The 27408-nt window shown below is 47.5% G+C and overlaps 1 protein-coding gene and 1 non-coding gene across 3 annotated transcripts; one reads left to right on the top strand and one right to left on the bottom strand.

Moving 5' to 3' along the window:
• Positions 1 to 986: 986 nt before the first annotated feature.
• On the top strand, positions 987 to 25586 carry DNAJC16 (DnaJ heat shock protein family (Hsp40) member C16). Of its 2 annotated transcripts, none has more exons than XM_035117443.2 (15): positions 987 to 1051; positions 5000 to 5186; positions 6342 to 6408; positions 8502 to 8841; positions 10893 to 11077; positions 12073 to 12177; positions 13643 to 13801; positions 14627 to 14757; positions 17010 to 17193; positions 17973 to 18155; positions 18487 to 18563; positions 19622 to 19702; positions 20544 to 20639; positions 21742 to 21909; positions 23295 to 25586. In XM_035117443.2, the coding sequence occupies exons 2-15, from the start codon at positions 5020 to 5022 to the stop codon at positions 23689 to 23691; spliced, it is 2340 nt and encodes a 779-aa protein (XP_034973334.2). In that variant the 5' UTR covers positions 987 to 1051; positions 5000 to 5019; the 3' UTR covers positions 23692 to 25586. The 2 variants fall into 2 exon arrangements, with proteins under 2 accessions (XP_034973334.2, XP_034973335.2); XM_035117444.2 differs by lacking the exon at positions 987 to 1051 and adding an exon at positions 1067 to 1218.
• On the bottom strand, positions 21446 to 21518 carry TRNAE-CUC (transfer RNA glutamic acid (anticodon CUC)). The gene has a single exon. It is a non-coding gene; the product is annotated as a tRNA-Glu (tRNA).
• Positions 25587 to 27408: the final 1822 nt, after the last annotated feature.

Raw genomic sequence — 27408 nt, 5'->3', positions numbered from 1 at the left:
CCCCAAACTTCGGCCCTCCAGATGTTTTGGACTACAATCTCCATCATCCCCGACCACTGGTCCTGTTAGCTAGGGATCATGGGAGTTGTAGGCCAAAACATCTGGAGGGCCGCAGTTTGTACATCATGCAACAAAACTATAATAAAATAAAATAAAAGAATTTAAAAGAACCAATATATTACATTTGAAGTTAGTAGTTTAAAAACTTTATGAAATGATTGACCTAAAGCCTGGATTTTTCTTTTCTTTTTAAGTTTTTATGTTTTCTGAATGCAGATAAAGAGGTAACTACCTGATTTTGCTAGGGAGTTCAAGTTGGGATGCTGCTACTTATTATATAATACACATAATTTTGTATTTATTTATAAAATATTTATATACCTTCAACTCAGTTGAACTACACACCCAAGGTGCAACTATACAATTAAAACATAAAACACAATTAAAACATAAAACACAATAAAACTAAATAATCATTAAAATGACTGGCTAATTAAGAAAATTTAAACCACTGCATTTACAGTATATGTTTGTAATATGTGGCAAATGTGATTCATTAATTTCCACCAAAGTAATTATTTTCATATTTTATTGACCTGCTAATATAATCTTGAGATAAAATAATTACTTAACTTCCATGAAAATCGCGTCCCTCTCCCCCATTAACGTTTTTATAGGAAGTGCACAGAAATCAAATTCTTAAGCAACAATATTCCAACAGTTATGAAATACAGTAATTATACAGTACACAGTATTAGGTTCCCATAACAAGGTTTAGGAGGGGAGGGAGCGGCGGCGGCGGCTTGCTGCGCATGCGCAAGTTCTCACGCCTGGTCCCGAGTGTTCAACCTTCTTTCCCACCATGCACCGCGGCGACACTACCAGCGCCCCACCTCTCGTCCTTTACCTCCTTCTCTTCCGCCCGTCTGTCAAGGGAGGCGGGCCTTCGCCACGCCGGAAGTGAGCGCTCGCTGCGCCATCTCTATGGTAACGGCGGCCAGAGGCGGGGCCACCGAGCCGGAAGTTGGGACCGGGGAGACAGGAGCCTAGGGTGGGTATTTGCGATCGCCCTTCCTGCCCACTCCGCCCCACAGAGGCGCCCCCTCCTCTCCGCCCACCCGGCGGCGGCGGCGGCGGCGGCTGCCCTAAGTAGCCACGTGACTTGGGGAGGTTGCGAGGGAGGGATGACTCTCTAGCCCTCCCAGGCCCTTCTCTCTGGTATGGAGCACTAAAGGTGTGGGGATAATTGGGGGGGGGCAGACGAGACCATGGGGAGGGTCCTATGTGGGGGGGGGCAGGGTCGAGTGTCGTGGCGGGTGACTGCGGGAAGCGCATAATGGGGGGCTTAGCGGCTTAGCCCTGGTGCAATATTGCGTGGTGACAGTTGCAGGGCGGGGGGGGAGGGTCCCCTCTTTGAGGGCAGAGGCCTATGGGGGGGGCATACCTGTCTTGCATATGTCCTTTTCGATACCGCCTCCTGCTGCATTCCCGTCCCAGCGTTTCTCGGAGGAGCTTAAGCTAAGGCGGCATTCGTGTTTCTTTCCCTCCCCGTTTTTTCCTTCACACAACAACCCTGCGAGGTAGGTTAGGCTAAGAGACAGTGGCAGGCCTAATATCACTCAGCGGGCTTCATGACTTGAGTGGGGATTTGGACCTGGGTTATCCCAGGTCTCCCCTCAACACTCTTTGACCATTGAAGTGTGATGGGGGTGCATCTGTCTTATGTGTGGGGTGGGGGTGGGTGCTTGTTGCGTTTAGATCCTTGGTGAGGACTGTCCCACCATGATCGTTAATGGAAACCTCCGCTCTCACCCTAATTTTATTATTTCTGTTGATGTACTTTGGGGAGGCTAACAGCCTAGTTGACAAAGCGCGCACACAGTTATAAAACCCAATACAAATGTTTTATGCAATTATTTCAGTTTTACAGAGCTATGAGTTATAGCCATAGAATACAAAATGCCATTATGAAGTGGGCAAAAATACAAATGGTCAAGAGTAGCAGGATTTCTGCAAGTCGGGATTCTCACCAAACGAAAGGGGATGGGATTCTCCCGTGTCCTGCTTGCGTGTGGGAAGCTGTCTTGTTCACAGTCTGCATTGGTTTATGTAACTCAGTCTTGCCTACGCCAGTGTTTTTCAACCTTAGGTTGCCAAATGTGACCATTGGCTAAGCTGGCCTAGGATAATGGGAGTTGTAGTCCAACCTAGCCTAGGCTGGTGAATAAACCTGAACCTTTCTCCACACAAAACATGTGCAACAGATGCTCCTAACACAGGCATAGGCAACCCTGGCTCTCCAGATGTTTTGGAACTACAACTCCCATGATCCCTAGCTAACAGGGCCAGTGGTCAGGGATCATGGGAATTGTAGTTCCAAAACATCTGGAGAGCCAAGGTTGCCTTTGCCTGTCCTAACACATGTAAGAAGTTCCCTTTCACTGTACCAGTTCACTGGGACATCTCACTCAGTGCTGGCTACATGCTGGTGGGGAGTTGCTTTGCAAAGTTTCAGGCAGGGGTCTTCCCCATGCCCCCATCACACAATCACACACACACCTCCCCATTGGTTGAACCTGGGATCTTTTGCATACAAAGGTTATTCTCTTGAGCTACAGCTCTTATGTATTTTGTGATTAACCATCAATTTTTGATTAATCAGGAGGGGAACCTCCACAGTCAGAGGCAGTGTTTCTCTGAGTATTGGATGCTGCTGGGGACAGCAACAAGGGAAGGGTCATGCCTTTGTGCTCTGCTTGTGAGCTTTCCAGAGGTAACTGGCTGGCCTGGAAATGGAAATCTGGATGAGTTTCTACCATGATAGTTTAATAAAACAGCAGGTATACTTCTTAGGACTGGGTGCTGAAGACTGTTTGTACAAGAAAACAGTTGCCTTCATGGGCTTTTTTGTGAGACTTCTAGAACCTGCTGGAAGTCAGAATGCTGGAATACATTTGTCTCTGCATGAAAAAAATATTCTACCAATACTCCTACTGTTTTCTGTTTCCAGTGTATTCTGTGGCATAAAGTACCAAAACTATATCCAGGCTTTTGAAACCTGTTTTGGTGGTATGGACATTCCGTAAAAATTTCCTATGCAGATTAGAGTATTTTCTAGCTCAGCATGTTTGTTTTTAGGGATTTTTTTGGGTAGAAAAATGAAGGCCAGTGTATTTTGCTGACATCTCAAAATGTGAAAACCCCCCACCTCAATTTGAAAAGATTATTTTCTCATACATCTATATATTTGAGTAGGAATAATAACTTAGATGCAATTTCCCGTATTTGAGGACTAGTCCATAAAATCTTATGCTGTATAAAATTTGTTAGTCTATATAAGATGCCAAAATATTATTTGTTATTTTTGCTGCAACATAGCTGCCACTCTATAAATCTCTTCTACGGTACGTTACACTAGCCAAACATTATTCTTCTTTGGGTTTGGGATGAATGTTTTGCCATTTCGTCTCCTGCTTGTAGTTCCTGGCCTTATGTATATTTGGAGAGTGAAATCTGTTTTAGGATCATTCTTAGAGGCAAGTCTCATTGAGTTCAATAGGAATCATTCTGGGTAAATGTGCATAGGATTGACACTTTAGCCTTCAGGTGAAATAAGTTATTTTTCAGTGTTGTCGTTTTCCTAGAAAGTTTTGAACTGAAACATTTTCCAGTGTCCTGAATTAATTAGGATAAGATCTGGCATATGTTACTTACATGTGGTAAACAAAAATAATACACATGCCATATTTATTTTTCACACCGTTTAAGTATTTCAAAAGTTTTTTCAGTGCCTCAGATTAGCTGACCTCAAATATTTGTGTTTTCTTGATGGGGAGGAGAAATCAGCAAAGGACTTTTTTAATGTGGTTTTATATGTTCAAACAAATTCAGAGCTTGGGTTGGATATTATTATTAGTGGATTGTTTGTCACCGTTTTAAGGCATGACAACTCCTAACTTCCTTTACATTGGTTACATTTTAAGGAGACATTGGAAATGGTTAATGTTCTCCTTTTAGCAAAAGAGGTGAGAGGCTATTTATACATGCTTCCTAGGGATAGTCACCTGAAAAATGTTAATTACAACTTTTGAAAGTGCCTGGTTTGATTGCTGTTGGCTGAGTTCACAAGCAGCCTTAAAATTATGGCTTACCAATCATGGATTTGTTCAACCTAAATCAGTCACAACTCTAGCTTTAGATATAATGCAAAGCTACTCCTTTCTTGGTTTGTTGATCTGCTCGTGCCAAGGGAGAAGCAAAGTGGAAGCAGTTGGGCTAAGTGTGCTGGCACATAGTATGAACGCATTATGGTTTATTCAGCTAAAAATCTTGGCTTACTGTTATGTGCAAATGCAGTCATCGTGTCCATTCATGTATCATTCATTATAACTGGTTTGATGAGGATGCATTTCCAGAAATGGAAGTTCATCCATAGTGAAATAAAATGGTGGAAAGTATTCTGATTTCTGATGCCACCAATTGCTCTCCTTAGTTACTGTTAGGTATTCACCCCTTCCCCCTCAGTTTCCTTGACTGAGGACCATTTAAGCTCCATCCAGGTGTCTGCTTGGCAGTCCAGTCTTGCAGCTCATGTGTAGCTTTGGGAAAGGGATGACCCCTGTGCTCAAAGTGAGAGAAGAAAGGGATTTGGGTGGTTAGACGACACTCAGGGATGCCCCCTTGAAAAGAAGCAGGATGGTACCCAGCCACACCCCACTTCAGTGGCTGGGATGGCCTCAGTCCCTCCAAATCTATTTGTGTGGAGGATGAAAATGAATTTTAAAAGAGGAGGTGGCAGTGTTGTCATCAGAGTTTTCTGAAAGGCTGTGGGAATTGTAGGAGACTAAAATGGAATCAAAATTTCAGGGCCGCAGTGGAAGGTGGTGGTCATTGCAGAAAGAAGCAGACAGGCCTAAGACTTGGGACCTTGAAACACCTATATTGCAACTTTCCAATGTCTCATCCTGGATTTTCTCCCTTTGAAATCTCTCCTGTGCAGGTTCCCTGCAGGGGGGAAAAATGGAAATGAAACGGCTAAGCATCTCCCTGGTTGTGGTTTTGTTCCTGGTCCTGGTCCTGCAGATCTTGTCTGCTGTCGATTTTGATCCATATCGGATCCTTGGAGTCAGCAGGACAGCTAGTCAGGCGGACATTAAAAAGGCCTATAAGAAGCTTGCCCGGGAATGGTGAGTGATTCATGAAATGGAGCTGGAATGTATCGTGCTTAGCTGCTGTGCTGAAAAACCGTCTGCCTCCTCCTTAAAGGCCTGCCAGTCTTTCTTATCATGTTGTACACAGCTGTAGACATCATGAGAAATGAGTGTTAGTTGGGGTAAAGAACCCAACGTGAGCCCAGCGGTCCATAGATGTTGACTTACTAGTGAGCCATTATTTTTTGTTGCTGCCAGTCCTCCACCTTCTGCCATGCACAGCAGGCTTGGGAGAACATCAGGGTTATCCCTCATTTGTACGGGGTATGGAGGAGTTAAGAAACAGTAGGAGTCCTGCTGTTTCTTCCCTGCTGAAGAGCTTTAGCTGAAATTAGACCTTCTGGGTGTCCTGCTTGCCAGATAGCTGGATGTATTTGCCCCTGTTGAGCTGCTAAAATTGTGGTTGCCTGCACAAGCCCAACAGACAGAAGGAGCTCTGTGCTGTTGGTAAAAAGGGAGCCAGCAAAACAAGGTGCCTCAAGGAAGAATACTAGGGAAAGTACTAGGGACACGGGTGGTGCTGTGGTCTAAACCACAGCCTCTTGGACTTGCTGATTGGAAGGTCCGCATGATGGGGTGAGCTCCCGTTGCTCTGTCCCAGCTTCTGTCAACCTAGCAGTTTAAAAACATATCAGTGCAAGTAGATAAATAGGTACCACTGCTGCAGGAAGGTAAACGGTGTTTCCGTGCACTCTGGCACGCGTCACGGTGTCCCGTTGCACTAGAAGTGGTTTAGTCATGCTGGCCACATGACCCAGAAAAGCTGTCTGTGGACAAACGCCAGCACCTCATAGTTGCCTTTGACTGGACTTAATTGCCCAGGGGTCCTTTAACTTTACCTACCTTACTATGGAAAGTAAGTGCTGGAGGGCAAAGACAGGGAGACCCAGGTAGCAGAGTCTTTTGACTCTGTCTTTGCATATGAAATGTTTGCGCCTTAATGAGTGCCAATTCTCTCTTCACATCAGGAATCAACCCCCTGTAGTAAACCTGTTCAAACATCAAACAGATTAAGCCTTAGTGACATATTATTTAATTAGTGTCAGTTCTGCCTGCACAGTGCCAGGATGGAACTAAACCCAACAGCCTTGTGATCAAACTGCTCATGGTCTTGTTTTCTTTCCATTCCAGGCACCCTGACAAAAATAAGGACCCAGGAGCAGAAGATAAGTTCATACAAATTAGCAAGGCTTATGAGGTATTGGGCTCACTTTCCTAACTTTGTGTTTTCATATTTGATTACTTAAGGTTTCTGTTTTAAATGCAGCCTTTACTGTAAGCCTCTTCCCTCCCCTGGTTCTGGTGTTCTAATTTAATACCTGCTACAGTTTCCCCTGGCATGCCACATTTGTAAATCCATAAATGTTACAGTGCCCAACGTGATCACACTTGAGAGTAAAGTCCTACTGAGTTTCAATCAATCACTTTATTTTTGTACATAATTACAAAAGATAGATAATTATAAAAAAGTAGTCACACACATTAAATAAAACACAAACAGTACACATTGAACAATTTCCACTTAAATCGTAAAAAGATAGAAAGTAAAAATACAAAACGGCCTCGGTCCTATATACCTGAAGGAGCGTCTCCACCCCCATTGTTCAGCCCGGACACTGAGATCCAGCACCGAGGGCCTTCTGGCGGTTCCCTCACTGCGAGAAGCAAAGCTACAGGGAACCAGGCAGAGGGCCTTTTCGGTAGTGGCGCCCACCCTGTGGAACGCCCTCCCATCGGAGGTCAAGGAGATAAACAACTACCTGACATTTAGAAAACAACTAAAGGCAGCCCTGTTTAGGGAAGTTTTTGATTTGTGATATTTTAATGTATTTTGGTATTTGTTGGAAGCCGCCCAGAGTGGCGGGGGAAACCCAGCCAGATGGGCGGGGTATAAATAATAAATAATTAATTAATAATAATAATAAAATTTAATATCAGTAACAGCAGCAACCCCCACTCCAACAAAACTTCCCAAATAATACCCCAGCCCAAGAGTCTGTTCAGCAGCCTCGGCTTTCGTAGCTGGAGTCAGTCAGCCCCCCCCCCCCCCAGGCCAGGTGGAAAAAAGCCTGCAGGGCAGGGAGCAGGTCTTCCAAGGAGTCACAGGTTTAACAGGACTTGCTTCTTAGTTAACTGGGTATAATAATAGTCTACGGGGCAATTTAGACAAGAGATAAGAACAACGAAAGATAGCTACCATGGCAATATCCATTGATAGTCCCATCTTCCTAGGGTTTGTCTTGCCTAGGGGTAGCCAACATGGTGCCCTCCATATGTTGGACTACACCTGCCATCATCCCTGGCTTGGGTTGATGGGAGTTGAACTTCCACAACTGAACATTGGCTAACTATAGTCTAACCCCTTTTTAAAGCCATCATCTCGTGGCAATGAGTTCCATGAGTAAGTTACATCTTGTGTGAAGAACTGCTTTCTCTTATCTGTCTTGAATCAGCTGGCAATCAACTTCTTGGTTGATACTTAAATTTTAGTATTATGAGGGGGTGGAAATCCTCTGTTGTTCTAGCCCAACCTTTTCCAACCTTGGTGCTTTTCAGATGTTTTGCACTACAACTTCCATAATCCTGACTAGCGGCCATTCTAGCTGGGGCTGATGGGAGTTGTAGTCCAAAATATCAGGAGACCACTATTTAGATAATGGGCCTGTTGTAATGGTGGTGAAATTTAGCCATCTAGATAAAGTTCACCACCACCACCAAAACAGATGTACTTTTGTAGATTGAAAAAAAGAAAAGAAAAAACCATGAAACTAGGATTAATCTGGAAATATGGTAACTAGGATTAATATGGAGATATGGAGATCCTGGTATGGAATTTTCATATTGTAATGTCTTTTGAAAGTGAAGGGGGAAAGTAGTGTTTAAAATGTTATTATCACAGCAATGATATTCCTCCAAGGAACTCAAGTTGGCGTACATGGTTTTCCTTCACCCCATGTTATCCTCACAACAACCCTGTGAGGTAGGTTAGGCTGAGAGTGAGTGACTGGCCTATGGTTACCCAGTAAGCTTCACGGCCAAGTGCGGATTTGAACCCTGATCTCTCTCAGGTCCTAGTCCAAACACTAACCACTAGAACACACTACCTACTCTATTTACATAAGGCCATCCAAGAACAGTGGGTTGGATCCAGGCTGATTTGGTTGAATTTAGACCCTGTCAATATAGGCAGGATGCAGTCATGATTTGTTGCAGAGCCCATCGCTCCTCAATGTTTCACAAAGCATAAAATGGTAACATACACTTAAGAGTGTTGGTGTTTGTCCCAAACAGATCCTGTCCAATGAGGAAAAGAGATTAAATTTTGACCGCTATGGCAATGTGGGGGAGAACCAGGGCTACCCCCACCAGCAACAGCCGCAGCACCGCCCGTTCCACCACTTCCACGAGAGCTTTTATTTTGATGAATCCTTTTTCCATTTCCCGTTCAATTCGGACCGCCGCGACTCCTCCGACGAGAAGTACTTGCTGCACTTCTCACACTACATCAACGAGATTGTGCCCGACAGTTTCAGAAAACCCTATCTCATCAAGATCACGTCGGACTGGTGCTTTAGCTGCATCCACATTGAGCCCGTGTGGAAGGAGGTGGTCCAGGAACTTGAAGGGCTGGGTAAGAAGAGAAACGTGTTTGAATTTGCATCACCTGCATCCAAAGGGTTCAGGGCAGAAAAAAAGCATTATTCTACCCTCTCCCTGGCCGGTTTGAAGCCAGTTTGCTGACTAGAAGGTGCACGGACGTAGCATTTAGCTGATCTCCAGAGGGCAACCTCCCTGCACCTTCTTGAGAAGCATAAACCACATTTACACCATACATTTAAAGCACTACGATGCTCATTTAAACAGCCACACACACCCCAAATAAATTCCCGGGAGCTCTAATTTGTTAACAATGCTGAGAGTTGTTAGGAGGCCCCTATTCTGCTCTTGAGAGATACCATTCCTAAAATGCCCTGAAATCAATGGACCTGATTTAGTCATGTCCATGAATTTCAGAGGGTCTTTCTATTGGATTCAACCCAGGGTTCTTGGTTTACTTTTAAGGTTGTGGTGGAGCATAGTGAACAGAGGTGGCCTCATAGAGTGCTGAGCCAGGCAATTGAGAGCTTTGCAGGACATCACCATCCATTTGTATTTGGCCTGAGTTTTTCTTTCAGAGTCCGGCTGCATCTTCCCAAGGCTGCAGCTGCAGTAATTCAAAAGCAGTGTGCTCTGAGAGGGCCACTCCAATGTGCCTTGTGAAATAAATGAATTGAGTTACAAAAGGCTATTGTGGAGCTAGTATGCTCACTCACAGAAGAGGTTTCCCGCTGCATGGCTGCATGACTCCCTGTTCTGGCCTTGCCTACTTCCAGGCATCCTGTACTGAGGATTGTTAGTTCCTCACTCTCTCTCACTCTCTCTCTCTCTCTCTCTCTGCATTGGTGGTGACTGGATCATTCCCAATTCAGTGACAAAGCAAAACAAATCTTGCCCAGAGAAGCGGATTTATGAAACATTGCTGCTCTGGGGCATGCATCTAACTTCCTTGCTTTACATATTCCATTAATATAAACAGTGTGGGTTGTATTTGGCTAAGTCCTACTCAGTTTAGACCTGCTGAAATTAATAAAACCTAACTTGGTCACGTCCATTTCATATCATCTGCACAACTGACTTTCTTCTTCACTTGTTTCTGAAATTCTCATTGTAAAAGCAAAACTTTTCAGGGGCAAAAGTGTGCCTTGGCTCATGGAGGATTGAGTAAATGCTGGCCTGGTTGCAGCATCGAGCCCCTGCATCAAGTCCCATTCTGTTGGAGCCTGAGGTTTGTCAAGGAAGGAGGGAGTGCCTAGTAGTCACTGGTCCTAGCCAAGCAGAGTATGCAGGACCTTGGACAGCTCCAGGGAGCCCTGTTTTGGTGCTATGGTGTTAGAGCAGTGTTTCCCAAAGTGGGTGACATCACACAATTTTTGTTCTTTTTGAAGAAGTTCTTTTGGAACCCATTTGGGCCATAAGCCACAATTTCTTCTCTTTGAGGTCTCTTCTTCATATTCTTACATTTGAACAGGAATCCTACCTGTTTCAGGCCTGTATAATGTGGGTACCGGGAGCCTCTTTGAAGGTGCTCTTCCAGCACCAGTCAGCAGGCTGGCACAGAAAGCACATCTTCAGAGGAAGTTGATGTGACTGCCAGCCACCATGCCTGCCAGACCTCCTTTGAACTTTGACACGTGTCAGTCGCCTGCTGTCATCAGGTGACTGATAGGTGGGTGGTCCTCCCCACCTGTCAAATGCCCCAAAGGGGGAGTTGGACCCGGTCCCCCACCTCTGCTTTCACACAGAGCTCAGCCTTATTCATAGGAAGCTGCCTTCCATTGAGATTGGCTATTGGTTCATCTAGTTTGGTACATTGACTGGCAGCAGTTCAGCAGAGTTGGAGATGTTAGGAATTGGACCTTTTTTATGCATTACTTATGCTCTACCACTGAGCTACAACCCTTCTGTTACTGCTTCTGCTGCTGCAGAAAATGCACTAGCAGTTAACCCCTGTCCCTTGGGGCTCCTAGATGCTACAGTAAACGTGATCACAGACTTTCCATGTTTTAGATTCCCTGAAGTTGTTAGAGACCATAGGAGAGGAGATTAATTCTTCTTCATGGTATCCTTCCATCCCTCATTCAGGAGTGGGGATCGGCGTTGTTCATGCTGGCTATGAGAGGCGCTTGGCACATCACCTCGGAGCACACAGTACACCATCCATCCTGGGACTTATCAATGGGAAAATTACCTTTTTCCACAATGCAGTTGTTCGGGAGAATCTGCGGCAGTTTGTGGAAAGCCTACTTCCGGGTAACCTTGTTGAGAAGGTGATTATTGCCTCCTGGTTTATTTTAAGCTCCTCTCTGCTATTTTCTGTTTTTGTTTTCATTAGCATTTTATTAGAGACTTTGTAATCCCCCCCCCGCAAGATATGTGCAACTTAACCTCTTTCCCTACGCTCTCAGATCTTCTGTGGATATTTGGGGGGGGTCTCTTGTGGATTTCGGAATTACTGTGTTCTCTATACAGTGGGGGGGGGCTACATAATAGCCAGAACAGAGAAATGGGTATTGATGATTCAGTCTCATGGGATCCTGGGTTTAAAGTGAGTTGTCACCAAGTCTAGAAATCCCATTCTTTGGTTAACAAAGCTCCTGTAGCAACTGATCACCCATTGGCCATGTTTGTACAGAATGCGAAAGCCAGGATCAGTTCAGAATCAACCTCGCAGATAAGCAGAATTACCGTGGTTTGTTTTTGCCTAAGGTTGGCTTTGTTTTTCTAGCCACTCTTGCTTGGCACCTCTGCTGGAGCAAACTAGTATAAAGTCAGAGTCATGGGTTTTGAGGTAACAAGGAACCATGGTTGATGCAAGCCAAGTTTCATAAGCCAGCTTCAATCCATGATTTTGTATTGTGGTTTGTTGACCACAGGCAAACCATAGTTAGCTGGCTGAAGAGGTTTGGATTTTAAAACAAACCACAGCTAAGCTCAATAAACCATGGTTTTACATTACTGTTGTGTCTTTCTGTGCTGCATTTAGTTGGCACTAACATCAGGAGGCCCATGTATCTCCTGCCGCAGTATTCCCCAAATGTTGCACTCCAGATATTTTGGACTACTCAGCCCCAACCAATACAGCCATTGTGAGCTGTAGTCCAAAACATGAGGAGGACACCATGTGGGGAGAGGCTGTCCTAGCATACCATGTCATTTGGCCCTTAGATGCAAGTTTGCAACTTACCCTTTTAAAAAACTCTGATTCTGAAGCAGCATTCAGTGTTTGATGACTGAGACTGATCCTTTCTGTTTTACATTGAAGATTACAGATAAAAACTACGTCAGATTCCTGTCAAACTGGAAGAAAGAGAACAAACCCCACGTGCTTCTCTTTGATCACATGCCCCTCGTCCCCCTGTTATATAAGGTAAAGGCTCTGTTACCTGGTTTTTGCTGCTTAGTAAGAAATGGGGCGGGGGAGATGAGGTCCTCTGGCTTCCTTTGTAGGTTAGCCATATTAAGATGTTGTACCAAAAAGAACAGTCTCATGGCACCATAGAGACAAAAAGCTTAATTTGGCATGAGCCGTCCTTTCCCAACTTGGTACCCTCCAGGTGTCTTGAATTGCAACTCCCATCAGCCCCAGCCAGAACAGCTAGTGAAGGCTGACAAAAGCTCTATGGACCATTTTATCAGATGCCTCCTTTCTGTGGACCTTGAAGTACCTGGATCCTCTGAAACAACCTTCCAGGGGCTCAGTATTCTACAGTGGTGTGCAGCAGTGGCATACCGTGGGTTGCTGGCGACCGGAGCGGGGCAAGTGTTGCACCCCCTGGTGGACTGGGCAGCTGGAGTGAAGGCGTGTTCCGGGGGGGCATGTGCGGAGCCCACAAGACACGTGGCTTCTGGAGCTGATGGTGGTTGCATGCCTTCTTGGCATGCTCCATCACCTTCTGACTTGGCCACCTTCATCAACAACAAGGAGAAGGAGGTGCAACCCCAGCCCTGAAGGCCTGGCCTGGGTGCGGCTTTGCTCCAAAAAGCGACAGGAGCTCAGCCACACAGCCTCGATGAGGGAGCCTGTCATGGAGGCTGCTGGTTGCACCACTCAGAATTACACCCAGGGCCACTGTCCCTCCCCACCACCACCTCCACGCTACACCACCGGAGTAAGGGACCACAGGTAGAGCACATTATATGGATTCCAGAGGCCACAGGGCTCAAACTCCAGCTGTCAAAGTAGACAGTACTGGACTAGACGGACAGAAGACAGCTGTATACGCTTGGTTATTGCCACTGTCAAAGAGACCCTGCCCTAGTGTCACTGGGGGCTAAGAAGTCCAGAGGAGGAAATTGTGAAGGCATTGGAATGAACATAAGACAAGGCTACTGAATGACTGGCCCATCCAGTCCAGCATCCTGTTCTCACCGTGGCCAACCAGATGCCCGTGGGAAACCCGCAAGCAGGACCTAATCACAAGAGCACTCTTAAATCCTCACCCCAACCCCACCCTGTGGTTTCCAGCAGGGCTTGGCAAATCCCTTCCTCTGCCATCAACCCCTGGTCTGTATTCTTTTCTGCGCAGAACTGCATTCACACAACTAGCAGGCACATCTCCTTGCAATTGAACGTGGGTATGGCTGTAGCTCAATGGTGAAGGCCCCAACTTCAATCCCTGGCATCTCCAGGTAGAACTGAGAAAAGGACACTGGAGAGGCACTGCCAGTCAGTGTAGACAGTACTGAGTTAGATAGACCAATGACCTTGACCCAGTAGGCAGCTTTCTATGTTCCTATGTAACAGTAGAGTGAAGACAGAGCAGGGTCCTGTCTATGCGTTGCACGTAATGTACCGTGTAGCCCAACTGCATCCAGCTCCCCTTTCTTTCCAGCTGACGGCGTTTGCTTACAGAGATTACCTGTCCTTTGGATATGTGTACGTTGGGCTCCGAGGTACAGAAGAGCTGTCCAGCCAGTATAACATCAATGTCTACACGCCCACCATGATGGTGTTCAAAGAGCACGTCGATAAGCCTGCTGATGTCATCCAGGTACGGTACGACAGCTGCCACGCAAGGCTGCTTATGCGAGAACTCTGGCCCTAACAGGCAGGTGGCCAACACTCAGCCTAACTTGTTTCTACAGTGTGGTTAAGGATGCTTCAGATAGCTCCATCCGTCTCCATGACAACTTACAACGTCCTGTAAGCAAAGCACAGATCCTTATCTTAAAGAAGTTGCAATCCAAATCTAGACTGTTGGGGACCTGCAACAAAAGTTTGCAGTGCAGATGGATCCAGTGTTAGTCCTACTCATAGTACACCCACTGAAATGAATGAACATGGCTTAGGTCCTTTAATTTCAGTGGGTATACTCTTGTGTAGGACTAAGACTAGATACAACCCACTCTGTTTAGGACTGCAGGCCTTACTTAACTAGGACTCCAATCCTTACCCAGGTACATGGGAGTAAGCAGCATTGAATTCAGTAGTACCTCTGAGCAGACATGATTTGGGTTACACTGTTTAGTCCTTAAACAATTTTGAAATAAAATTAATCAGAAAGTTCGTATTTAAGGGCATTCTGGCTCCCCCCACCCCCGGCCAGTTTGGCCAGTTTGGTTTGGCTGAGTTTTTGTATGACAAAGAATGATGGGGCCCAGCTTTTAAGTATTTGTGTAGTTTTTGTGTTATTAAATTGTGAGTTTATCTGGCAGTTCCTTCCACATCTCAAAAGGACATATACCTTGATGGTGGTATGTAATCTGCTGATGTATTTTGGTAACCTGCAAATGTATTTAAAAGGCACATGAATTATCAGCTGAAAATCCTGTGGTTGGTTGACAGCTTCTTGGGGGGGCGGGGTGTTGTTTTCCAGGCCCGAGGCATGAAGAAGCAGCTTATTGATGACTTCCTGTCTCAGAACAAGTTCCTCATGGCATCTAGGCTCACCAGCCAGAAGCTTTTTCAGGAGTTGTGTCCTGCGAAAAAGTCTCACAGGCAGCGCAAGTAAGGCTCGTGGTGGTGGTGATGTTCCTCCAAAGTGTGTTTGGTTTTGTAGGGGTTATTTGGGGACTTTCAAGTCCCTGCTCAGAATGGGACACCAAGAGCTGCTGGAGAATGTAGGCCTAAAAGAATTTGCAGCTGGAGAAGCAGAACTCTGCAGCTGTAGATGCATTTACTTAACCAGTTTCAAGTATTTGAAACTGGGCTAGGGTTGCACAGTAAAATTGTTGGGCAGGTTTTGTAAGGTAAGGAGAGTTCAGAGTGACTTGACTTCCCTGCCTGTTTTATGGAATCCTCCCCCCACCCTTTTGATCGTTTTGCAGAGAAAGTATTTGGGTTTTTTTGCCGGGGGGTGGGGTAGGAATTTAATAAGAGAGAGTGGCTTTCACTCTCTTTCTTCCATAAACAATTCTTTATATGAGCAGAGTCCAGATTGTCCCAGTTACGTGCAGGAACTAAGAACTGCAATTTGCAAATCTCTGTCCTCACGTGACCTCCGACGAGGCAAGCCTTGCTCATGCTGAATGCTGAAAGAGAGCAGAGTGCTGATGTTGTTTCAGCAACAGTCAAACTTGGACTGAGGCTTATATAGAAGCAGCAAGGTCTGTTCTGATTGCACCTTTTCAGTTAAAGGCTTCAGCCCATTCTAGCAGTCTTACTCAGGCAGCCCAGGGAAGAATCTGGTTGTACTGGGTCTTTTGTGATGGAGTTCTTGTGAGTCAGAGAATGGCAACGTGATATCCTTAGGCCAGAGGGGCACATGGGCTCACTTTGCAGACCTGATTCTGGGTGTGGCCCTGTGTGCAAATCCCCTTCTGACTTGGGAGTCCTCAACTGAAGCACCTGAAGAAAGACGATCTGACTCAAGGGTCATGATAATGTTGCCATTCCTCTACCAAACCAGTAAAGCCTGCAAAGGGTCCCCACCTCGTTTCCTTAGTGCATTCCTGTGCAGCTTTTCTGTAGCTCGGAGCAGCTCACAAAAATAAAAATACTCCAGTAGTTAGCAGCAAAGATGTGTGAAAACAGCATCTGTCGGACAACTACAAAAAGCACACAACCTGTCAAGTGAAAGAGGTGTGCTCTGTGCAGGCCTTTCAAGTGGCAAGAAGGGAGGTGGGACTTCAGAGGGATGATTGTTGCACACTCTTGGGGGCTAGCACTGTCCAGGCCCTGTTTTGCTTCTACCTGCAACAGTTGCCATTGCTTAATGTGCCAAGCAGTGCCTGTTCAGAAGAACACAGCTAGCGCAGGGGTTGATAAAAGGGGAGAGGTGATCTCAAAAGAGACAGGGGTCCCCAGGGCTTTAAAAGCCAGGTTGGACTCAGAAACATACTTGCATCCAGGGTGATGGAAGTCTGGGCTGAACATATGCAGGCCTCTTGAGATCCATAAGACAGCCAGGTTCTACACTAGCGCAGGCTTCTGAGTGGTCTTCGGCCAGCATCCTGCAGAGGGCAGTGCAGTCCTCAAGCCTCGAGGTTAGCATGGCTTAGCTGCGTGCAAAGTGTTTACAGAAAAAGAAGTCTCTCTGCAGAGTCCCATCACACGGAGTCCCCACAGGCAATCTACAAGATTCATTGCTCCCCAAGGCCATGGGTTGCCTGAATCCACCCGGTGCTCCCCCCCACATTGCCCCAAGGCCTTCTCTTCTCTTAAGAGTTCTCGGACTTCACTATAGTAGCTAGCCTTTGACAGAGGGGCTTGTCCTGGCCTCCTCCAGCATGGGCAAAGTAAAATTACCTTGCAGATTCTCTTTGCTGAAGCCAGGAGCTTGCTTTAAATCTCAGGGGGAGGGGAGCATATTTTCTGTTGAGGGCCACATTCCCTTGGTGGGTAATCTGACAGGGGCCACTGGCTGGCAGTAGCCAGAACCAGAACTAGAAGTAGGTGGGGCTTCTCCTATTTTCTCTCTCTCTGACCCTTTTCCTATCTCTGTGTTGCCTGGGAAAGGACAGGTTTCTCTTGCCAGAGGCCAGAACTGATTGTTTGCAAAGAACTTTCAAAATTAGGCTGAGGGCTGCAGACTGCCGGCCCCTAAAGCAGAAAGGGTTGGAGCCCAAGTTCCCTTGGCGGTGGCTGGATAGTGTTCTGGTCCCAGCCAAGTGACTTGGGAAGGTGTTTGAGCCTTCCCTGTGAACAGTTTATGTCTCTTTGGGTGTGTGGGTTTGTGGGTGTTTGCCTTCAGTACTGTCAACTAGTCCTATTACATTTCTGAGAGGGCAGTAATTATCTCTTCCGTCGTGATGTTCTAGGTACTGTGTGGTCTTGATTACCGGAGAGGGCGATAAATACACTGTGAGCTATGAAGCCTTTCTGGCTTTTGCTGTGCCCAACACAAAGGACACCCTGAGGTTTGTGCACATCTACAGCAACTACCAGCCGCAGTTTGGGCACACTTTGCTAACGGACGACGAAAGATTCCACGGGAAGTCAGCCGTGAGTGTCCTGCCTGTGTCCTCCAGCCCAGCTGTGTTTTGCTGGCTCTTTCTAATTCATTGCAAAACGTTACTTTAGTCCCATGTTTCTCAGGTCAGTTAGCAGCACTTCAGAGAAGCATTGTAAGAGAGCTTTATTTAAAAAAGTTATGATTTGAAATGTAAAAAAAAATGATCTGAAAACATAAAATATGGGTTGAGCTGAATCATAAAGCCCTAATTTCACTGCCTTGTCTGCAGGCTGGATCCACCCAATATGAAAGTTCTTTTTGGCCTTGCCAAAATGGCCTCACAAGCCAAACGGGGAGACTTGGCAGGCCTAGGTAGGCCAGTGGCCTAGAGATTCTCCCTCCTCCCCACTACCACCATTTTCTTGTGGAAGCATTTTCTTGTAGAAGGCCGGAACATGAAGGGGGGGGGGTTTACAGGGCTGTGAAAAATAGAGATTAAGTCCATGCCTCATTTTGCCACTGCCCGTTCAGGCAGAGGAACTGAGTGGGTGAGGCAATGAATCTCCAACTGCAGGTGATGGCAGAAGGCCAGGTAGCTCCCACCTGGTTGTAATGGGCCAAAGACAACACTTCTTTACCTGTGCTGTGGGGCAAAGATTTCCTGTTGCCTGGAGCTTCAGGCTTGGGGCTCGGGGCTCAAGTGAAGCCCCAGACCTGCTCCTTCTCTTCTGGCTAGGCACACCCTTGGAAGCCACGGCTGGTTTCTTTAAAGCTGTATTGAAAACTCCCCCACCCAAACTCGTGGTTTGACCCTCTGTCTTTTGCCCAGGTGGTCATCTTGGAGAGGCGCAACAATGCTGGGCGAGTAGTCTACAAGGCCCTCGACGAGCCCTGGAGCGGCAGTGAACAGGACAACTTCATTCTTCTGGACCTCCTGGATCAGCTGAGGACAGACCCAGGCATTCTCTCTTCTGATACCATCCTGCCAGACTTGAATGATGAACTTGCTCCTGTAAGCATTGTGCAAGGATACAAGTGTGTGTGTGTGTTTATTTACTTGAGGGTGGCAGGGAAAGTCTCCATGCAAACAGCCTTTGATTCTCTACGTCGGGATGAGTAAATAAACAGCTAATACATTTACTTGGACGTAGTTGTGCATGCTTTAGGCTGCTATCCTCTGTGCACTTACCTGGGAGTAACTCCCATTGGACGCAGTGGGGCTTACATCTAAGTAGACCTGCATAGGTTTGCCACATTCGTTTAAATGCCAGAATAATGAACTGAAGCTGTAGCTGATGTATCAGAATCACCCTTTCCCCTCTGCTCTTTCGGTGTGATCGCAGGTTTTCTTCCTCCGATGGATCTACTCTGCCATCGACTATATATCAGACAGCTGGGACAGCCTCTTTCACAGCAACTGGTATGGATTCTGTATTAATAGCAGTCTTCCCTTGATTCGCGTTTTTCGAGTGTCAAAACCAGGGGTGGCCTTTTAACATTCCCGTGAAGATGGCTCAGCGGCTACTAACCCAAATGGCTGTGTTCCGCCTCCACATTCAGAGACAATAATGCTTCAGAATACCAGTTTCTGAAAACCACAGGAGGGGAAGAATTGCTCTTGTGTTTGGGTCCTGCTTGCCAGTTTCCTTCCAGTATCTGGGTGGGAACAGGATGCTGGACTCGATAGGGCAGTGGCCTTATCTGGCAGGGCAGGTAGAGCAGGTACTTGTTTACAGAGGAAGGGGGCAGGTCTGAGAGCCAGTTGGGACCCTAGGCAACTGGGAGTGGGGAGGGGCAGCGGATATCAGGATCCAGTGGCTCTTCAGGGTCATTGGCTGTGAGGAGATCTGCAGGGCGAGGGGGCTTCCAGGTTGAACCCGGACAGGTTCTCTTCTGATTCCTTCCATTTGCACATTCTGGATCTTCATGCATTTAGCATGATCCCCCATGATAAAGTGTAAAATTTGCATGGAATTAGAAGTGCTCAAGGCAAAAGTTAAGACTGTCAAAGCGGTTTGGGACAGTTCTGGGTGGGCTGCTGGTCAGTGCTTTGGGTGGAAACATTCTGCTTCTTGACCGCCAGGAGTTGCTCCCCCTCTCCTGAGCCATTAGTAGACCACTGTGTTTGTATTGCTGCTCCTGCCACCTAGTATTAATAGTGATCCCCCCCCCCCCCGAAAATATATTCGATGCAGGCTATAAAGCATGCCTGAATGTGCAAAACAGTGTAATAACAATTCTAACCTTTGTAACAAAATTCCTCTCAGACCTTGGGCCGTTGAGGGAGCACAGTACTTCCTAAGGGGCACAAGGGTGAGGGAACTGGAGAGGACAGCAAAGATGGACAGAAGGGAGCCAATTCTCGTATTGGTTCATTTTCACCTCTCCCGAGAGGCAGCCCATTCTGAGGTGGGGGAAGAAGGCACAGGCTGTGGATTCGGTTTGACACCAGCCATCATTGGTGATCCTCTTTTGCAGGAGAGAAATGATGCCCCTCTTATCGCTGATCTTCTCAGCCCTCTTCATCCTTTTTGGGACCGTTATTGTTCAGGCTTTCAGGTAAGCAGCTGTATGTAGTAGGTAGGTAGGTATTTTTTGACCTTTGTATCCCATCTACTTAACCACATCCAGGGCTGGCTGGCTGGCCGGCCCACTCATGAGGCAGACTGAGGCACTGAGGCAGCCACCTCGGGCAGCAGAACCCCAAGAGGCGGCACCTCTGCCAATGGCAGAGAAGCGGCAGTGGCTTCTAGCGAGATCTTACCGGAATCTGTTGCCACCTTGCAACCCATGTAAGGGAGACTTTGGCAACAGGGGAACACCTTTCCATTTTGCCTCAGGTTGCAAACCGGGATGGGCTGTCCCTCACCACATCATCCAGGCATTTCACAAACTGAAGATGATAAAATGCAATCATTCGACCGATGGAGGCACCAGGCGAGCTTCTCTAGGGAGAGCATTTCAAAACCAGGGTGCCAACATCAGAAAGACCCCATTCTCTTCTCTGTTTTTCCCTTCGTTTCTAGTCTCACCATCCCCACCTCCCCCATTCCAACCTATATTGATTTTTAATGTTTATTAACTTCATTGAGTCTCCTCTTAGTAGTACCAGCATTAGATAAAACCCAAGCTCTGTAGGTGGTTTACATAAAATAATATGAAATCTACAATTAAAACAATTTTTTAAAAAAAATATACTATAAACAGAAGCCCTAATAAAATTATCAGGATATAGATAAAATCAAGGGGTTCTAAAGCAAATACTCACAGTAAATGAAAAATGGGAATTTATTTCTGAGTAGACACACAATAGAGTCACACTGAAGGTGAATTGATCTGACCCTGTCCGTGATCCCCCAAGCCTCTTCCCCACCTGAAAACACAACTTGCTGTTTTTCAGCGACTCGAGCGACGAGAGAGATTCGCCTCCTGCCAAGAAGGATGAAAACACTCCGAAGGGCGAGAAGAATGACACAAGTTTCACCAAAGATAACAGGTTCCTCCTGTGTCCATTGAGCCTTAGTTCAGCCTTTACCGGCCTGGAGTCCTCCAGGTGTAGAGGACAACAACTCCCATCAGCCCCAGCCAAGACAGCCAGTGGTCAGGGATGGTGGGATCTGTAGTCCAGATCTATCTGCAGGACACCAGGTTGGCAAGTGCTTCCGTAGCTTAGCAGTCTGCTTTCTTGGGGTTGGCCTTTGCTTCTCCTGGGCAAGAGGCAGTGGCCAGGGTCCAGAAGTGTAGCCTTCACTAGAGGTGATGGAGATGGGCCTTGTTTGCCCCTCACCTGCGGCCAATTTCTGACCTGGGCTGCCTGTTCAACTGGGGCAAGGACTCTGTCCCAGGCCCTGCTGAAACGCAAACCTCTGCATGCCTTCCACTGCACCGTGAATGTGCTTTGGCTTAGTGACGGAGCATCTGTTCTGCCTGCAGCAGCTCTTCAACTCAGTCCCCAGCAAACTCCTCTCTGAAACCCTGGAGAACCGCAGCCAGCCAGTGTGACGTGATCTGCAGCAGCTTCCTCGGGCTTCCGTTGTCCCAGAGGAGATATCTGAAGGGGGTTTGGGAGGCTTGTTGGGCTGAGAAGGTCGGGCAGATATGATGAGAGAGAATGAGGATGGAAGAAAGAGGACCTTTTACCTGGCTTGTCCAGGGGAAAGTGGCTGAAAGTGCATGTGCAGCTGAAACTGGGGAAAGGCTGCAAGCTCTCTGGGGTGGAGCATCTGCTTTGCATAGAATTGTAGAGTTGGAAGGGGGCCTGAGGCTCATCTAGTCCAACCCCCTGCAGTGCTGGAATCTTTTTGCCCAACGTGGGGCTCGAACTCACGGCCCCAAGAATGAGAGTCTCGTGCTCTACCAACTGAGCTATCCCAGCATGCAGAAGGTTCAATCAGAGGTGACAGTAGCAAACTACATGGACCCAAATGGTCCATAGAAGGCAGCTTCCTCCAAGAAAGCCTTTTTCACAGAGGCTTTTATTGAGGCCGTAGAGCTCTGTGGACATATAGAAGCTAAAGTTCTGCTGCTTCCCCTTGCACCCATGCAGGTGGCTCTCCTTGCTTACTGCTGAGCCTCTTCTCTCTCCCCTTCCCTCACAGGATCCCCAAGAAGGGCTTCGTTGAAGTGACCGAGCTGACAGATATCACCTACACAAGCAACCTGGTGCGCCTAAGGCCTGGACACATGAACGTGGTCCTGATCCTTTCCAACCCCACCAAGACGCCTCTCCTGCAGAAGTTTGCCCTGGAGGTCTACACTTTCACTGGGTGAGTGTGGGGCACCGTCACTGGCCAGAGTTATGTTAGAGGTGTGTCACGCCGTGGGAGGGGGGGAAAGGGCATTTACAGCCTTGCAGAGTCTAAACGGAAGAGCAGGGCACTTACTGCATCCATGATGATTAGCCCGTTTACAGTCTTGTGTCACTCTTGCAACAGCACAGTGAAGTTGGTCACCTTTTGTGCCCATTCTGTAGATGGGAAGCTAGAGGCTGCAAAACAGTAGTCGGGCTGTGCTGAAATGGGGCTTAAAATCACCTCCTCATCCTGGTCCTCCATTTTTATCCCTTGGGTCTTTCCTCCAGGCTTTGGAAGGCCGGGAGAGGCTATTTTTTGAAACCCTGGAGAGCTACTCTTGGTTAGTGTCAACAGTACTGAGCTAGATGAACCAGTGCCCTGACAGCTTTCCTATATATCTTCCTCGCTTCAGATGTGTGGGGAGGACTTGACCCTATGTCCATCTCTGATTTGGATAGAAATCCCTTGCAGTTGTGTGGTTGTGGCACCAATTTCAAATGGGACGAATGGGAGGATGTCTCATTCCCCTGTGCCAGACATGCTGCTGGCTTGCAGGTCATAAGTAGATCCAGGAAATGGGTATTTCTCAAGGCGCTACTGGATGATGGGCTAAATCCCATTGTGGCCTTGCTTGGGGTTCAGCAGGGTCTGAACCAATTTGGATTGGTTCAGGTGAAGTTGAAGGGGTGGGGTGGGGTGGGGGACAGATCAATTTCATCTGATTTGAGTCCTGAGACGCTCCCCCTTCTTTGGCTGGAGCATGCAGGAACCAGTGAACCTACTCTGGCAGGCAGGCTCACATAACCAGCTCTTGAGTCTCCAGCCCAGGCCCTTCCCTCCCCAACTTTGATAAAGGCAGTTGCTTTAGCTCAGGCACCCCCAAACTTCGGCCCTCCAGATGTTTTGGACTACAGTCCCCATCATCCCTGATCACTGGTCCCATTAGCTAGGGATCATGGGAGTTGTAGGCCAAAACATCTGGTGGGCCGCAGTTTGGGGATGCCTGCTTTAGCTCAATTCACCCCAGCCAGCCCCAAGCAGTGTGTGTGGCCACTCCACACTAGGGGCATCCCAACCTCTCCACTTTAATTTTTTTCTTTCTTCCACCACCAAAATTACGGGGTCTTAGAAGGCCAGAAAGCTTGGTTTGGAGGGCCAGAGCCAGGGGATTAGACACTCCTCCCCCAGCTAATCTGTGTTTTTCAGCTTCTAAGCTTACTGGGTTCTGATCGGGACACCTTTTGATCTGTCACAAATGCTTCAGCTGAGATTCCTGCATTGCAGTCAGTTGGGCTGGGGGGGGGGGGTTCCCTTCCAACTCTACAATTCTATAATCCCCTCCCGCATCCCTTTTCCAGGAGCAACTGCCTCCATTTCTCCTTCTTGAACCTGGACAAGCATCGGGAGTGGCTGGAGTACGTCCTGGAGTTTGCACAAGATGCTGCCCCCATCCCCAACCAGTACGACAAGCACTTCCTAGAGCGCGACTACACGGGCTACGTCCTGGCCCTGAACGGGCACAAGAAATACTTCTGCCTCTTCAAGCCTCGGAAGTCGGAGGAGGACGGGGATGCCCCGGGGATGCCCTGCGAGGAATCTGACCTGGGGGAGGCTCGTGGGAAACCGTCTTCCTCTTGCAGCCCGGGGGCAAGGTCGGTGAAAAACAAACTCAACAAGCTCTCCCTGTGGATGGAGCGTCTCTTGGAAGGGTCCCTGCAAAGGTTTTATATTCCCTTGTGGCCCGCGCTAGACTGAAAAAAACAACAGCAGCATAAAATTTTGAAAAAGGAAAAAATAGGTTTTTTGAAAGGGAATCTCTATCTCAGCAGAGACGTTGAAAGAGGACAACTGCAAGCATCTCTCTTTCAGGAGTGTCGTAATAGACGGTAGCTTTTTAGATGAATCCTCCTAGGCCCAGTGAGTTAGAAACATCTTTCCCGCGCCTTTGACCTAGGAGTGATCGTGGCGGCGAATGCACTGGCGCCTGCTCTTCGTACCAAATGGTTTGAATGCTCGGAAGCCGTACAATCAAAACTGGTTCACAGTCGGTGCCCCTGTCCAAGACCCCACCCCCCACTGTCCCAGCCTGCTCCAGTTCCGCCTCTGGGTTTTTCTCCAAAGTTGATGAAAGCCTTGCTGCTGTGGAAACTCTCTTCCTTGCCTATGGATGGTTTAAATGCTTTTGATTTTGTTTTGATGCCACTCTCCCCCCATGCAGTCTACAGAGAGCTGTAATAATCCCTACCTGTTGGTTTCCCACACATGCCCGCCCCGTTATCCTTTTTATGTACCAAATAGCTGACAGGGCAGGATGTGTATAAGGGCGGGGGGGGGAGGTACTATCAACCCACTTGCATGCCCCCCTCCAGCCCTGGGTGCAATATAATCCAACAGGTAGAGTTGACCAGCTCAGCCTTCAGCAGGGCGGGGAGTGGCCAGCTGAGCCGCAAACACTGTACGAGAAGCAATGAGCCATTTTAAAATGTATGTCCCTTTCGATGCCTTCCTGCTTGCTGTCTGGTTTGTCCTCTTCTCTGAAAGACTTGTAGTTTTACAGCCATACTCTCAGAACCACATCCATAGAGCTACGGACTGCTGCTAGCCAATAGCTGTGTGTGTATGTGTGTATGTTTGTGGAAGGCAGCAACTCCCGCTTGTGAGTCGTTCCCTGGACATACCTTCCCCTCCCGCCCTGAAACAGCAACAATACATCTGTAGGACAGTAACTGAACAACATTTCTCTGTATCAAGGAGCTGAAATTGCCTCTCTCACAATGGCCTCTCCAAGGATAAGGTTAGGATTGAAATGCCAAACTACTGAACTTCCCGGGTGTTCTGTTACATGGCAATGTGATTTCTTTCTTTCTTGCCTTCCTCACAGGGCAGGGCACTCTGCCACCTTTTTCTGAAACAGGTCTCCAGGGGGCTGTTTGTTTACAAAGGTGCCTAGCTGCTCCCCCTCCTGCCACCTCTCAGAATGTGCCACTCACCTTTATCTAGTTGATTTTTTCCTTGGAGCCATAGGAGTAGTCACATTTTTAAACTGTGGTTTGCTTTCTAATCAAAATTTAAGCCCAAGGGTTGCATCTAATTCCAGTCCTACTCAGGGGACGCAGGCGCATCAGAGTTGATGGACGTAATTATAACTTTGGTCCATTGACTCTAGGGGGTCTGCATAGGATGCAACCCTATGACCCGACACGCCGTGGGCCATGCGTCTTGGATGGGTGCGTGGGGCATATATTTGAAAGCTTCCCATGTGGAAACAAAAATAAATGAGCCGCTCCTCTGTGTAGCACATCCTAGAGAGAGAGAATGTAACAGAGCTCTCTCCCTGATGTACTTGCTCTCTACTTGCAGGGAGCTCTTTTTCATTCAAAAAATAGGACAGCCGAACCTCACAAGAGCGGCCCAGAACTTTGCGGTGTGTAGAACAGTTCTTGGAAATAGAATGCCTTGCTGACTCGCTAGTGGTGCCTTGCGACGGGGAATTGGGGAGGGGATGTGCTTGGTGTGTTCTTTCTTAAAAAGAAAAATGAAAAACAAAGCAAGCAGTCTGCCTCTTGCAAGAGCTCTCTGAAGTGCCGGTTTGTTTGTGCTGGGTCTTCCCTCGTCACAGGAGTGATTCTGGGTAGATCCTCCCCCCACCCCAATAAATAGTGGTGCATCTGCTACCTGCCTATCAAGGCGAGCGAGAAGCCTGTCCTTTAATAGAGGAGGGTGATGTAGTTCTTGTGCTGCAGCCATCTGTCTGTCGAATCCCCTTGCTGCCCGTTTTGGTAAAGCGCTTCAGGATGGCCTCTGCAAGAGAATCGGGTTTCCATGGAAGTAGGTCAGAGAGATCCTGCCGACAACCGTCAGGGGTTTCAGTGCAAGGTGCCTTTAAGCGGAGCTTCTGAGGGACATTTTGAACTGCCGTCAGCTCCTCCGTAAGGATCCCCTCCGGGAACATCCGGAAACGAATGAGAGAGAGGAGGATTAAGCAGCTGCCGCCGAGCAGATAATCGGAAGCTGCCTTGTCCCTTTGAGGGCAAATGAACTTGTGTGCCTCAGCGAGCGAATTAAGAAATATGTAGGGTGTGCTGGCAGAGAAATCGGCACCGTTTTAATGGTGTGCTCTTTGTAACAAATAGCACTGGGATAAGAATTAATATACTGCCAGGTTCCAATAACAGGGAAAGCTTTGCCCGTTCTCGGGTTTCACAGGAACACCTCTTCGCATGCAGTTGGTGGAGCTTTCTAGGTAGAAGAAGGTCCAGGGGAAAAAGTAGAGGGTGGAGCCCTCAAAATGGGCTCTGCATGCTCCGTGGGCTTACAGGATGCTGTGGGATTTAGAAGCTGGGGTGGGGAGGATGGCCTAGCTTTTTCCTGCCATCTACCGTTCTGCAGTCGGCCTTGGACAACAAGTGTCCCAGCAACTACAGCTGGTTCATCAGTGGTCAACGGTGGCTCTCGTAGCCCAGTTTTAAAACATGACTGGGTATACCACTCCTTCCTCTCCCACGCAGCTTGGCTCATGTATGTGGCCAATCCTCAACTCAGTGCAATTGCATGGGTGCCAAATTCATGCAACGACACCCCTCCCTTTGTTGATGCTGAATTTAGCATATGCGTGCGATTGTCATCAGCTTTGAGGACCACGCAGAGAACTTCACCACCCGTAATGCTAAGCCCAGGCCTCTCCTTTGCCAAAAGACCCAGGTACCTTCTGCTAACTAAATTTAACCCATTGATTCCATTAACAGAAATCGCTATAGAATTGACAGCCTTCTCTCAGAGCTTTCAGGAGAAGAATGCTTCCACTGCCTCAAACGTGACGGTGAGCCGCAAACCGTGTCTTGACGGCACACGAGCAAAACTGCGCCCATTTTGCCCCTCCCAACTTGTAGCAGGGGAAGGCAGATCACAATTCGCAGCCGAGGTCTGTTCTTGCCCTACTTGTGGTTTGATGGAGCCAAGCAAGCCACAATCCATGGCTTGGATGTAACGCTAAGTCAAGGGTCGCAGTTCCTCCAAGGCAGAAGTGGGAAGGGTATGATTTGCTGGTGCACCGTAAACCATGGTTTAGGACTCTCCACGATGCACAGACGCGACCATACAAGCCCTTTCTTATTCAAACTTCCTAGAACCTGGAGCTTAATGCCTTTAGCAGGGAAAAGATAGCATATTGTCCGATCCTCCTGTGCGTTGTCGACTTTTCCTTTGACGTTCAATGTGTTTGGTTCCCCCCACCCCAGTCTCCCTGTGGCAGCCATTATGTCTTCTGTGTTCTGTAGAAATGTTTGTCAGGAACTGATACGAATAATCCAGCCCAGGTGGAGGGATTGGTTTGAAAAGAAAGCTGAACATTTTGCACTTTTGATACTCTTGGGTTGGGTGGGTGGGGAATAAATAATTTATTGGGCAAATTGTCTTTTTCTTTTTGTATTTGTGAACAGGCCCTAATTTTATTTTGGTTTTGCTTTAAGACTC

The sequence above is a fragment of the Zootoca vivipara genome, chromosome 6, assembly GCF_963506605.1.
Source record: "Zootoca vivipara chromosome 6, rZooViv1.1, whole genome shotgun sequence".
Taxonomy (NCBI): Eukaryota; Metazoa; Chordata; class Lepidosauria; order Squamata; family Lacertidae; genus Zootoca; species Zootoca vivipara.
This window is presented reverse-complemented; position numbering and strand designations above follow the sequence as displayed.

Bases quoted from the DNA above. Each gene is read 5' to 3' on its own strand.
- DNAJC16 (XM_035117443.2), top strand. From the start codon at position 5,020: ATGGAAATGAAACGGCTAAGCATCTCCCTGGTTGTGGTTTTGTTCCTG. The intron at 11,078-12,072 runs GTGATTATTGCC...TTTACATTGAAG, and splicing joins CGGGTAACCTTGTTGAGAAG to ATTACAGATAAAAACTACGT. The intron at 20,640-21,741 runs GTTCCTCCTGTG...CTTCCCTCACAG, and splicing joins AGTTTCACCAAAGATAACAG to GATCCCCAAGAAGGGCTTCG.